Here is a 14,968-nt window from a genome sequence, read left to right as displayed (position 1 = left end):
ACCCTATGGGTTGAAAGGTCAGATGGGAGTCGCTTTCGTGACAACTAGTGCCAACGTCAAATCTTGGGATTAGTTGTCAAGCGGACCCCAGGCCCCATAAGCCGTGGCAAAATGCCGGGACAACGCGAGGAGGAAGACTCGGAAAAGTGGACCGCGAAAGGCCCCCCACCAACTAGATGGTCTGACCAAGTTAAGAAGACGACCTCAGGCAAACTCCATCAAGTTAGGGCGACGGGAGATCAAGACCGATAGAGACAAATCAGAGGAGCTGCAAAACCAAGTGGTCACAATCCTCAGTAATGAGGGACCAACAAAGAAGGTACCTATTGAACTTCGTAGCTGAGCTGAGACATATATCTAGGGCTGCCATCCGTCCGGGTTTTCCCGGATTTGACCTAGTTTGGAGGCCGTCCGGGGGGGGGGTGTCAAGAAGTGTCCCGGACGCTTTTCATGTAATTTCAGCCCATTAAAACTACATGTAAAATTAAAGGTCTTGTTTTTAAAAATATAATTTTCGGACTCGTCCGGGGAAAAAATGCCATTTACGCCAAATGTCCGGGTTTTTTTAAATCTTTGTCCGGGTTTGGCGAAATTCGAGATGGCAGCCCTACATATATCCCACTTCGGCGCACGAACGCATCATAGGTATGCACCATGCTGACATTTTGAAATGAAGGAAACTTTCTACAAAGCGTAAAACCATAGGCTAATTGAAATAAAGTTAAAAATACATTTAATAGTGCATCCGTGCGTAGAGTACCTACCTATGCCGCTGTGGGAATAATATAAAATTTGTAAAATACCTACCTAACCTTCGAGCAACACCGGCTTCTGACACATCGGAAGGGAGGAGCCTAGCGATATCTTACCGTACAAATCGTTGTGCTATTTTTTGAGGGAAAAACGTACATACAGTCGCACTTCTCACTCACTACATACAAAATCCAATCTGTAATGACGACACAAATACATAGAAAATGACACACGTCAAAGACAAATCTTGCACACGTAGATCTCTTTTTGCGTACGGACGAGTCACAACACGCACCGCGCTATGCCCAGTTGGGCATGTGCATCGGCAGAGGGGAAATAGTGCGAATGCCGACTCCCTTCCCGGTGTTGCTCGAAGTACCCAAATACCAAACGTAGAACCCAAATGTTAGATACAGTCACGTCTGAAAATATCGGTACAAAAATTGTGCCAAAAATATGTATACACTACCTACCTTAATATATGGGCATTAAAGTCGTGTATACATATTTTTGGAACTTTTTTCGTATCGATATTTTCAGACGTGACTACATTTGGGTTGTCACAATCACAATGTGATGAGACTGTAGTATTTAAGAATTCCCTAGGTATAAATCATATGTACCTACAGTTAGCATCAGTATCTGATACGCATACGCACCAAAAGTATGTATGGATATTATAAATAGAGATATATCTCTACAATACGCGTTTAAAAGTATCTGCAACATTAAGTCCACAGTGTCAAAACGTCCACTGTATAGTAACGGCCAGTAAGTCAAAACGTCCACTGTATAGAAACGTCCAGTATGTCAAAACATCCACTGTATAAGAACGTCCAGTATGTCAAAATGTCCATTGTATAAGAACGTCTAGTATGTCAAAATGTCCACTGTATAAGAACGTCCAGTATGTTAAAACGTCCACTGTATCAGAACGTCCAGTATGTCAAAATGTCCATTGTATAAGAACGTCCAGTATGTCAGAATGTCCATTGTATAAGAACGTCCAGGATGTCAAAACGTCCACTGTATAAGAACGTCCAATATGTCAAAACGTCTACTGTATAAGAACGTCCAGCATGTCAAAACGTCCACTGTATAAGAACGTCCAGTAGGTATGTCAAAACGTCCACTGTATAAGAACGTCCAGTATGTCAAAACGTCCACTGTATAAGAACGTCCAGTATGTCAAAATGTCCACTGTATAAGAACGTCCAGTATGTCAAAATGTCCACTGTATCAGAACGTGGTAAAGACGACGGAATCACAGAGTAAACATTTTAACGTGGACGTTCTGACACAGTGGGCGTTCTGACACAGTGGGCGTTCTGACACAGTGGACATTCTGACAAAGTGGACGCCTTGACACAGTACACAGTGGACGGGACAGTTTGAGACAGTGGACACCGTGGACCCAAAGGGTCTAGTCTAGAAACATATTATCTCGTCTTGTTAAGTTATTAGAGAATGCGTAGATACTTTTAACGCGTAGTCTGTTTCGCTACTTTTGATATTGACTGTACCTTAAGCAAAACTAATCTAGTCCCATAAATAGTCATATTTTTGAATCTTTTACCAGAATGGCTGTTGTATTTACGTGTTTCAGTGTTGACATTTTTTGTAAATAAATATTTTATGCGTTTCTAAAATCTGGTTTTATTCACGTGCAAATACATAACACAAGAAATAAAATTTATATTTTGACCCTGAAATATTGCGTTTATGTATATAGTTATCGTACAATTTATTTTTCAAAAAAATATAAGGAATCAAATGGTACTATTTTCTTTTTGAAAGTTAAAAAAACAATTGTAGCCTTGGATTTTGTATAATCTCAATGGTTTTTTAAATTCCACTTTTTTATAATGGATGGCTCATTTTCTATCCATTTAGCTAAATTTTGTTATAATATTCAACATGTGTCAAGTACCCAGTTGAGTGAACGATGTAGCTTTTAGGGGTAATCATTGGGTAATTGCTTTTTATTTTTATTTATTTTATTTTATTGGGGTGTAAATAATACGACATAATTATATTTTTATAATTTATTTAACTTAAACTATTCACAATTTATTTATTATCTGTAGTTTATATTAAAGTCGCATGCAGTTAAAACCAAAAATCTCTTTCATTCAACACCTAAAATGTATGACAATTTGTATGTATGAAACGAAAAAAAAAACGAAATAAAAAGTAAGACTATTGAAAACCTATGTTCATTCAATTTGATATAATATTAACATAATTTAAATTCATAGGTTACAAATTTATTTTTGAAGTGAAAACTTCTTTAGATTGTGGGCATTTTTTGAGATGGGAAAAAACAGACACCTCTGTATATAAGTATGTACATATATACACATGCATGTTGGCATATTTCCTAACCATTCAAAAATTACACACGTAATCAAGTTTTCACTTCTGTCGGCACTCCCGGAATGCCACTGTTTTTTTTAACGACTTTACCACTGAGCAGATCAATGTCATTTTCAACTTAAAATACACGATATAGGTACAGTCAAAAATCATAATTTGTATACGGACAAAGTAATTAAATATGGTCATTTTTTTTTCCTTTGGCAACGTATATATATTAACGATTATGACTGTACTATTTAGAAATGGCAGTGAGATATTGACAATTACATAAAAAATAATAATCGACAGCCGAGTAGAGGAGACAGAGTTGAGTAACACAGAGGTAGAAACAACGTCAATTTTGAGACATCTTTAATTCTTATTGAGCTGGCAAAAACGATATTTAAAGTGCCCACTGATTACCAGTTCGCGAACGATGTCGGCCTGTCAGTTATTCGAAAGCAGATAATCGCGAATCGACAGGCCGATATCGTCCGGCGAACTGGTAATCAGTGGGCCCCATAAATATCATTTTTTTCAGCAATTACCAGTTCGCCGGACGATATCGGTCTGTCAGTTAATCAAGAGCTGACAAGCGCGAATTGACAGACCGATATCGTCCGGCGAACTGGTAATCAGTGGGCCCCATAAATATCGTTTTTTTTTTCAGCTTAACAATCGGCCTGTCAGTTATTCTAAAGCTGACAATCGCGAATCGACAGGCCGATATCGTCCGGCGAACTGGTAATCAGTGGGCCCCATAAATATCGTTTTTTTTTCCGCTTAACAATCGGCCTGTCAGTTATTCGAAAGCTGACAATCGCGAATCGACAGGCCGATATCGTCCGGCGAACTGGTAATCAGTGGGCCCCATAAATATCATTTTTTTCAGCAATTACCAGTTCGCCGGACGATATCGGTCTGTCAGTTAATCAAGAGCTGACAAGCGCGAATTGACAGACCGATATCGTCCGGCGAACTGGTAATCAGTGGGCCCCATAAATATCGTTTTTTTTTCAGCTTAACAATCGGCCTGTCAGTTATTCTAAAGCTGACAATCGCGAATCGACAGGCCGATATCGTCCGGCGAACTGGTAATCAGTGGGCCCCATAAATATCGTTTTTTTTTCCGCTTAACAATCGGCCTGTCAGTTATTCGAAAGCTGACAATCGCGAATTGACATGCCGATATCGTCCAGCGAACTGGTAATCAGTAGGCCCCATAAATATCATTTTTTTCAGCAATTACCAGTTCGCCGAACGATACAGGTCTGTCAGTTATTCAAAAGCTGACAATCGCGAATTGACATGCCGATATCGTCCGGCGAACTGGTAATCAGTGGGCCCCATAAACATCTTTTTTTTTCAGCTTAACAATTACCAGTTCGCCGTACGATATCGGCCTGTCAGTTATTCGAAAGCTGACGAATTGATAGACCGATATCGTTTGTCGAACTGGTAATCAGTGGGCCCCTTTTCCCTCGTCTCGCCTTCCCTCAATATGTGTCCTTGCCTCAAGACGATTATATGGAGGTTGTTTCAAATTCCCTCAGTTTTTACTCCTCGGTCTCCTCAAAGAAAAAAAAAATTAAAAACATATCTACAGTTCAAATAATAGTAATTAACTGTCTGTCGTTATAATGCCCGTCGGGACAAGTGCACTGTAACCGCTCTTTTCCCATTACGCATATGCCCCAACTGACATTACATTTTGTTTCGTCAGTAATACGCAGAATGTTTATAGTTAATAGCTATATATATATAACTGATTGAACTGTACAATCGCCAGATATATTGGAACGGCCAATGTGCTAAAAATATCTCATAAAGTACTTTTAACGGCTTGACAACAGAAGCGTGTCCAGATATTTGTGAGGACCGTGGCGGCTCTGATATATCTGATGGCTGCTGTACAGCAGGTAGTGTGTAGACTGTTCATAAATATCTGAACACGCCTCTATTGTCAAGGCGTCAGAGTACGTGTTCAGATATTTATGAGCCCCTTGGCCATTTTTGGCGACTACCATTTTTGACAAATTTCGAAAAAGAACAGATAAATTAAAAACTTTTAACCCCTAAATGCGTATGGTAATATATATCTATAAAGTTATTGTATATATGAAGAAAAAACATATCAGATACCCTTGCATTATAAGTGTTAAAATAAATTTATTTGCAATAAAACAGTCGTTTAAAATTAAAACCAAAAATTAAGTGAATTTAAATTATGCGAAATCGAAATTATGAAAACACAGATTTGAATAAGTCCTGTTCAACATTATTTATTTTAGAAAAACGAAAAGATATAAAATTTTATAATAACTTAATTTATAACACCAGTTAGGACAATACTATTGTCATATCGAAATCTTCAAACTATATTTTTAACATAAGTTTATTTCATAATAAAATAAATCTAGAATTATAAACAAATATTTACAACTTAATAATAATTCTAGTAAGCGTACTTTCTCGAATTTTCATTTTATTCTTAGCCGAAGTATATGTATTTTACGACATTTTACACATTTTTGTATGACAAATCATAATATGAATTTGATATAATAACAGTTTATCATAATTTACTTCTTATAAAAACATTACTTCGACGTTGAATATATTTGTAACTTAAAACGAGGTTGTCATAATCTCTTATTTTACGAATAATAATATATCTTCTGTAACTTATCATATAAAGCGTATTTATTAATAATATTGCCATGACGAACAATTTATTTACTTGTTTGCAATATTTATATTTGTTTTAAAATTGTCAAGCGCGAGTTAGACTCTTATTTGAACTAATTTTCGAAAAAAAATGGCATATAAAAAAGACACTAGAAATAAGGACAAATAAAAACCGGCCAAGTGCGAGTGGGACTCGCGCACGAAGGATTCCGTACCATTGCGCCAAAAACGACAAAAAAATTACGTTTGTTGTATGAGAGCCCAACTTAAATATCTATTTTATTCTGTTTTCAGTACTTGTTGTTATAGCGGCAATGGAGATACATCATCTGTGAAAATTTAAACTGTCTAGCTGTCACGGTTCATGAGATAAAGCCTGGTGACAGAAATACAGACAGATGGACAGTGGAGTCTTAGTAATAGGGTCCCGTTTTCCCTTTGGGTACGAAACCGTAGTGTCAATTTTAAATAAATATAACCATTGCAAACAAATTGAAGATAACTTATACTTGAAACACAAATAGCATAATTTCTAAAACTATTTATTTACAGTTATTCTTGGTTTTAAAACGGCACATTTTTTTATTAAAGCTTTTCACCTATACGAATATAAGGGAAGGGATGGGAGTTGGTAAAACCTTGCGCAGAAAATTGTGTAATTCCTATGAATACTTTTAAAATACTTCTATCCAATTTATAACTTCACTATTGGCAAAGACGATGCTCGATAGTTGCTTTTAGCTAAGAGCATTTGAAATAGAGGTGGATTGTCAAAGAAAACTTTGTAGTACCTGGAGGTAAGGAAATAAATCTCCATGTACCAAAAAGTGTCATCAAAAAAACCTTAAATAGGTGGCGCTACAATACCTAGAATACTTGAACAAAAAAATCAAATCATAGACAGCGCACTTCACTCCGTCAATAGCGCCTAGGTTCTTAGCTACTCTAGCGCTACTCTGGAGAGATTTGGAACTATTATTTATAGCTGACAGCTGGACACTTTTGCAACAGTTCTACCATAAGAGATCACTCCTTTTAATTCCACACTCCATACTTTGTAGCCACAGTAAATTTACTGCCATCTTTCGATACATGATTAAAACTTTTAGAATGCCATTTGACTTTGATCCTTATTATTTCACTTACACGTGTTAAAGTTAAATATCAAAAATTGGCCCAACAACCTTTAACCGATACCCGGTAAGATGGCGACACAACCGTGCAATTAGGGATACAGTATGGGGTTCTTCAATAAAGGTGTGTACACGTTTTTAAAGGGTCAGGTCAGGTCCATAGGCTACGGTGACTGCTTACCATCAGGCGGGTATGCTTGTTTGCCACCGACGTGGTATAAAAAAGTGCGGGCCTTTAAGATGGGAATACATATGGAGGTTGTAGCGTAGTCCGCCCATGCTAACTCTGCAGTTTTTGTGGTAATGCGAAAAAGTCAAATTACTCTGAAAATGTGACGTTCCAAGCGCCTGTTTTTTTAGTATTATGAAAAAGGTAAAAAATCATGACATGTCTTTTAATCGAAAAACGCTTTTTAAAAATCAGTAACTATTACATATGAAAGCAAAAGTTTGTAAAATATCGTATACGATTTTTAATTGTTACATATTTAGCGTGATTTATTTTTCAAAAGTGTTTTTCAATAAAAGACGCATCATAATGCTTAATAAACTGACTATAGTGTTCTTGGCAGTGAATGTTTTAAAAGCCTGTGCACACTGGATGCGTGTGCGCAGACGCGCGCGTGGCGTTGTAATATACAGATCCTTATGAGAGTCGGCACACTGCTTGCGTGACGTGTGCGTGCACGGCTGCGCACGTGTCAGTGTGTGCACATGCCTTTGTGGCACTTCCACACTAACGTCAGTCTGTGTCATTTTTATAATATCACACAAATTTCTAATCAAGGTTTCCAATTGAAAGGTTTGGATAGGACATTCAAATAAACAATTCCGACAATTTGTATGTATGTAAGTTTCATACAAATAGGGATATGTTTAATTTGAATTGGACAAATTCCCGATTTTCCTAAACTACAACTATATTGCGTCAAATGAAAATCAAAGAGAATTTGAAATAGAGGTGGATTGTCAAAGAAAACTTTGTAGCCACAGTAAATTTACTGCCATCTTTCGACACATGATTAAAACTTTTAAACGCCATTTTACTTTGATCCTTATTCTTTCACTGATATGTTTTAAATTTGTTAAATATCAAAAAGTGGCGCCATCTTACCGGGCATAACCCAAAGCTTGTGGCGCCATCGCTCGAAACGATGCCGCCATACCTTTGGCCTTTGATCTATTAGATGGCGCCACTTTATGACATTTAACAAATTTAACACATATCAGTGAAAGAATAAGTATTATAGTCAAATGGCGTTCTAAAAGTTTGAATCATGTGTCAAAAGATGGCAGTAAATTTACTGTGGCTACAAAGTTTTCATTGACAATCCACCTCTATTTCAAATTCTCTTTGATGAAAACTTAAACTATGGCGTATCTAAGATAGGTGGGATATACTTTTTAAGCCTATTTTTGTACTAAAAACTTAGTTTTTAACAATAATATGGCATTTTCCGTATTTACAAATTAGAAATTAAATTTAGTGTTATATTAGAGGAATTTATAGCGGTACTCGTATTACTTTTAACCAAATCTTTAGTTTTTCAAAAGACCATGGTCTACTGAAAAGACCAACGGTCTATTCAGAAGACCAGTCTTTCCAATAGACCACGCAACGAATACTCTAAAATCAGGCCTTTTTCAATGATTTATAGTTGGTTTAGCGACAAAGAAGCCTAGCCAATATTACAATCGAGAAACGCCAAACGTATAGAAAAATCAGGATGAAAGATGCTACTATGTTATATGACTATTTCCATACATTATTTAAGAATCCGCAGCTAGCTCGGTTCTCCATACAAACGTAGTGACGCTCTCATTCTAAAACGGCTAGCTAGATTGCTCTGAAACTTTGTACATACAATAGGATAACGTATATCTAGTCCTGTAATCAGTTTATGTAGCTTCACATACCATAGTCAAAAAAATACATCGAATTTAAGTTTTTCATAAAAAAAACTTGTTTTTGCTCCATTTCGTTTGTTTGATAAGCTGGAGCTATATAAACTAATTAAGGGATATTATATACCTCATGTATATGTGTCTATATGTGTGTGTGTGTGTATGTATGTGTGTCTGTATGTGCAATGTTTCATTACAATCCAACGCATAGTTTTAAAATGAGAACTAAATTTGTATGTTGATCTAGATTGGCGTTTTCTGTCAACTATTGTCAACTTGGCTAGGACCTCTGCTTCCTCAGTAAATGTATAGGACTCGTACACGGACTTGAATGTCTCATGCTATTAATAGACCTCAGGTCTTTCCAGTAGACCATCATCGTTTAGTATTTCAGATGATCAAACTTCAATAGTACTGCAGTCGATCGTAGATTTTTCAAGTAAACGAAGCTAGGAAAGCGAGACTTTACAGAAGACCGGGGGTTTTTCGCGTAGACTAAATGCAAAAAAGCTAGTCTTAACAAAATACCGTCGGTCTTTCCAGTAGACCATCGGTCTTTTCAGTAGACCACCGCTCTTTCCAGTAGACCAAGCTTTTTTATCCTCTAAAACAGCAGCCGATTCCTTCTGTGATGCGTAGAAGACGAGGGCTGCTGCACAGAGCGGTGTTGCCTCAGCAGGTCCCTGTGCCTCGGGTCCAGCATGGCGGTGTAGCCGGCGGGCGAGCAGAGGTCCGGGTGGCGCTGGAAGAAGGCGCGGTAGCCGTCGTGCAGGAGGTACACCTCGGGGTAGTGGAGGGAGGGGTAGTTCTCTTTGTTCTTCTCGCGGTCAGAGGAGCGGAGGAAGCGGGAGCTGGAACATTACATTTCAAATTAGACCACTTTTATACAATACTTTATATTTATTATTTGACGCAGCGGATTTTTTAGAGATAATACTTGCGTAAAATATACAAATATTTATGGGGATTTTCCTACAAAAATAGGGTAAACATTAGGTAATTTGTCTGCACATTAATATTGTCATTAGGTGATTGTATTTTTATCAGAACGAGTTAGTTTTTAATATTTAAATGGATAACTAAGATGGAGGCATTATAAAACAAACAAGCCTATATTATATTAAAATAATTTAGTTTCGAACTTTTCAAATACACATAATTGTTTATTATTTAATAGATTTTCGAGTATTTTTAAGTATTTCGAGTAGACCAATGGTCTTTCGAGTAGACCGACGGTCTTTTGAGTAGACTAATGATCTTTCGAGTAGACCAGCCCAAGAATGCCTCCCTCAATACTTACAGCTTAGGTCCTCTCTCGAGGGAAAACTCGCAGTGGAAGACGAGCACCTTGCCCTGCGGCCGCGGCCCCTGCACCAGCGCCAGGATCTGTGTGGGGGTGTACAGGTTCTGTGCCCCGGCGATGTGGCCGCCCTCGAACTCGTACGGGTAGCGGCAGTCGATCACCTGCGGGGGGGGGGGGAGGGGGGGGTCATGACGTGGACTTACAGGGGCACAGGGAGACAGTGCTGAATAAAGGCCAGCACAGTCGCACCGTATATCAGAATAGTACATTACGATACAAGTGCGAATAATAGGAAATTCGAAACGAGTGGCGATAAATTAAAACACGACCGAAGGGAGTATTTTAAATCGACACGAGTTGCGAATTACCTATTCGCACATGTATCGTACAACGTTTTACAGTACACATGGCCCTTTAAATGTTCGACACAGTAACATAATATGCTACTTCTCGCACTAGTGCTATAAAGTAGCCCCATATGTACTGTAAATGTATATTTGCTTAACCTAATAGGGCTCAAGGTCCTACGTATAGTATTTATTGAGTTTCATGAAATTTAAATAATTTTCAAGTGAACCAGTTTTTGGAATTTATGTACAAAATATCATTTGAGTCGCTTTCCGGTGAAGGAAAACATCGTAAGGAATCCGGACTAATCCCAATAAGGTGTAGTTTAACCTCTGGGTTAGAATATCAGATGGCAGTCTTCGTAAAAACTAGTGGCTGCGCCAATTTTTGGAATTATTTGCCAAGTGGACCCCGGGCTCCCAGGAGCAAAATGCCGGGACAACGCGAGGAAGATTATATTTAAGCTTAGGATAAATTTAAAAGAGGAAAAATTACTGTCTCGGGTGAGACTTGAACTCACGGCCTCTGGATCGATACTCCAGCGCTCTGCCATCTAAGAAGTGTAACGTTACGGTAGATGTCGCTAGGGTCCCCCTAGACCCATATGGTGGAAAATTCGCTGCCTATGGCCGAGGTCTTGGTGGCTCAGATGGCAGAGCGCTGGAGTATCGATCCTGATGCCGCGAGTTCAAGTCTCACCCGTGACAGTATTTTTTTTAATTCATCCTAAGCTTAATACATTAAATGAGACGATGGTCTCTAAAACCAAAATGTCAATTCCTACATACATCAAAACTGATTATAGTCGTTACCGACTGATGGCAGTTCCAAACAGAAAAAAAAATTCTAAGCTTAGACGCATCGTTCGCAGACGTTTTAGCTTGTTAATTTTTTTTTTATATTATTTATTAGGAGAACAAACAGTAAAAAAATGATGATGATATGAACCTGGAAGTCGGGCACGTTCTGGAAGTCCCCGCGCAGCAGGCCGGCCAGCGTGTCGCACGAGATGCTCTTGAGGTCCGAGTGGTTGCCGCGGGTCAGGGGCAGCGCGAAGGGCTGGCTGAAGTCCCCGATCAGGTCCGGGTTCACATCCGCTGTGAACAGATTACTTATTAATATAAATAAAATCGGACAGACAGACGGACATGACGAATCTATAAGGGTTCCGTTTGTTGCCATTTGGCTACGGAACCCTAAAAAGCTTGGTTCAAAATATACAGGATTTAACAAAAATAACCAAAGCGCAGCCAAATAACACTAGACCCTACTCATAGTGTTGTGTTCCTGCCGGTGAGTAAGGTTGCCAGAGCTCAACGAGGGGGGTGGGGTTAGGGTCGGCAACGCGCATGTAACTCCTCTGGAGTTGCAGGTGTACATAGGCTACGGAAACTGCTTACCATCAGGCGGGCCGTATGCTTGTTTGTCACCGTCGTAGTATAAAAAAAAAATAGCAGGGACCCGTTAAGGGTATATTCGGTGGGCTCAAATTAAGAAAAAGTAGAAGAAAATTTTTGGCGCGAAAAATTGTTGGCCTTCGGAGGGTTGGCCGACTTGGACGATTTAACCCATAAGAACATTATATTAAATATTTTTTCTTATACTTTTTCCTCATTTAAGTATATTTTTCTTACATTCTGTATATTTAGTACTAATTAGAGTGTACGACCAAAGTTTCAGTTTCAATTTCGGCACGTTTCGGTAGAAAAAAATCATGTTTCGGCCTACGGTTTCGTTTTGGCTAAAAAACATTACAGAATCACTGCGTAATAAACAGGACCGTACAGCGCCATCTACATCAGTATTCAAATTCGAAGCACAAATTGTTTTAAAAGCAAATCTAGGGGTACAATTTCTTATTTATTTTGGCTACGTGCGAACTACATGTGGGTATAGGACAGCGATCGCAGCGCATGCGGTGGTAAAATTTGGCTCTAACAAAAGTTAGCGTCTTTAACATTTCATACAAATAATATGCACGGAAGGGAATTTTTAATTTACGATTACTCCTAAGATATTCATTTTAATTGTATGGTGTAAGGACCCATTGATCTGTATGAGATGCTTAATATAACTAACGTATTTCGTTTGATAATGGTTCATACTATATCCATGTAAATAGCTTTGCAAATGCCACATATTAAGTGATCTTTTTCTGGAAGTTAAGAATGGGTATAGTACCCTTGAAAGATAGACATTCAACATCGCGGACTTTTTTGTAGACCTATGAATGAGAAACAACCCCACCATACATTGTGTTGTTATAGCTCAAACGGATTAGGCAGCGTTTTCGATTAAAGCTAGACAGCGTGATTTTTTCCGATAGCAAACATCGTCATATTTAAACCAATTTTACAAAAAAAACAATAATTTAAATCTTCCCCAAGAATCGTTCTATCGATAGGTGAACACCGTATCAAAATCCGTTCAGTAGTTTTTAGTTTTGGAGTAGTTTTATAAAATGTAGAGATTTGACGTTTTCCGCTAGATTTGCGGCTGCTAGGTGGCGTGACAGTCTTGCACATAGAGAATACACATGCCACATGCGGGAGATATGTCTAAAAAAATGTTAATGTTACAAAATGTAATTATTATGAATTAAATAAATAAATATTATATTATAGGACATTATTACACAAATTGACTAAGTCCCACAGTAAGCTCAATAAGGCTTGTGTTGAGGGTACTTAGACAATGATATATATAATATATAAATATTTATAAATACTTAAATACATAGAAAACACCCATGACTCAGGAACAAATATCCATGCTCATCACACGAATAAATGCTCTTACCAGGATTTGAACCCGGGACCATCGGCTTCGTAGGCAGGGTCACTACCCACTAGGCCAGACCGGTCGTCAAATTGTTTTTTTTTTGTTTCTATTTACTTGTGTATTTGTAATTAATATGATTTTGTATATATGTTTTGACATGTTTTTCTATCCTGGCGTTTGGCCTCCGCTGAGAGCCAGACATGTGTTTTTAAATTAAATAAATAATGAATAAATAAATTCTAGCTTTCTAATTCTAATGATCACTTAGAAGAAATACAAATATACTCACATCGGTCCAAAGCGGACATTATGGAAGCATTATTCTCAGAGAAGCACCGCTGCAGCACCGGCCTGACTTCCTCGCACTTCCTCCTCTTGCTCTCCCCCCCCTCCACCGGTTCACTCCTCTTCTGACTCCTCTTCTGCGGAGACTCCAATATCGACAGCAGAGAAACCCTCGCTTTCGACTGAGCCGGGTTAAAACTTTTGCTCCTATACAACGGCTGTTTTGCATTACTTATAACATTATTCTTAATTTGTCCCGATAGCAAATTATCAAAATTAGCAACTTTAGGAGAATTCGATTCTTCGATATCTAAAAGTTGATCATCGAATTCTGATACAAATCCACTTTCCATCGAAGTAGTGCTTTCCGAAGTGAATATCCGCTTCATGGAGTCCTTCGTAGGTGTCTCGCTGAATTTGAGAGATTTTTTAACCGAACCGGAGCTTGAGCTTTTCTTGATGACCGGTGATGGGAATTCGAAACTATCCTCGAAGTTTAAGGCTCTCGCAGGCCGGTTGAAAGATGTGGACTGTTCGGTGTCCGCTAAAGGTGCTCCGAAGACGAAACTTCCATTTATTTTCCTGTTCGAAGGATTTCTGCCTCTGGATATGATATCCGGGCTATCGGTGGAGATAATTTCATACTTATTACATTGCTCGAATGTGTCGTTATCAAATTCTTCCTCTAAATCGTGGAGGGTGTCGAATTCTGGATCTAACTCTTCTTTTTCTGGCACAAAAGTATCTTCAGTCTTAAAGTCTTCTTTGAATGACGTCTGGAGGACGTCGGTGAAGTCCAACTGGAAATAAGAAATACTAATTAATTGCTACTCTTATAATTGTCTTTATTTATTTCTGTACTTGTATTTTATACTGTGTGAAGTGTGAAATATTATAGTGTAGTAATCTTAATGAGTTAAATTAAAATTGTATTAATATATAGGACCAAACCAAGCCCTCGTAGGCTATATGGTCGCTTACATATCGCAGACCATGATGGAAGCGATAGAATCAATTTTTTTTACTGAAATAAATAATTAGTCTTCGATAGACATTTAACTTAAGACGGTCGAAAATAACTTGAGTGATTATATTTTGGACGATTATGAATTTAAAATAAGAAAAACTTCAGACGCGTAGCACGACGAATTTCAAACATTGACCTACCTGTATCTAGATAGATAGATAGATAAATCATTTATTTGGCAGCTGCAAAAACACACAATATAAAGTTTAAATCATCATAAAGAACGATCATAAGAAAGAAGGTGTATCTGTCTCTGTCGCACACGCAAAATTATATTACTGTCTCGGTCGCACAGTGTCATTGACGTTACATAATTACATGAACAGGCAGGTCAATGTACTAAATTCCTTGTGCTGGTATTACATAGCCATAAACAGCTGATGAAGA

General features: G+C 38.0%; 1 protein-coding gene across 2 annotated transcripts in view; it reads right to left on the bottom strand.

Moving 5' to 3' along the window:
* Window positions 1-5,999: 5,999 nt before the first annotated feature.
* LOC133532445 (M-phase inducer phosphatase 1-like) overlaps window positions 6,000-14,968 on the bottom strand; it is a 55,790-nt gene continuing 46,821 nt past the window's right edge. For both annotated transcript variants that reach the window (XM_061871118.1, XM_061871119.1), the window contains exons 4-7: window positions 13,559-14,354; window positions 11,437-11,585; window positions 10,138-10,301; window positions 6,000-9,688 (exon numbers count right to left, since the gene is read on the bottom strand). In XM_061871118.1, coding sequence (XP_061727102.1) covers window positions 9,442-9,688; window positions 10,138-10,301; window positions 11,437-11,585; window positions 13,559-14,354 — 1,356 coding nt within the window. In that variant the 3' untranslated portion in view covers window positions 6,000-9,441. The remainder of the gene's footprint in view (window positions 9,689-10,137; window positions 10,302-11,436; window positions 11,586-13,558; window positions 14,355-14,968) is intronic.

The sequence above is a fragment of the Cydia pomonella genome, chromosome 27 (assembly GCF_033807575.1).
Source record: "Cydia pomonella isolate Wapato2018A chromosome 27, ilCydPomo1, whole genome shotgun sequence".
Lineage (NCBI taxonomy): Eukaryota > Metazoa > Arthropoda > Insecta > Lepidoptera > Tortricidae > Cydia > Cydia pomonella.
The sequence above is the reverse complement of the archived record's forward strand: the minus strand, read 5'-3'. Positions and strand labels throughout refer to the sequence as shown.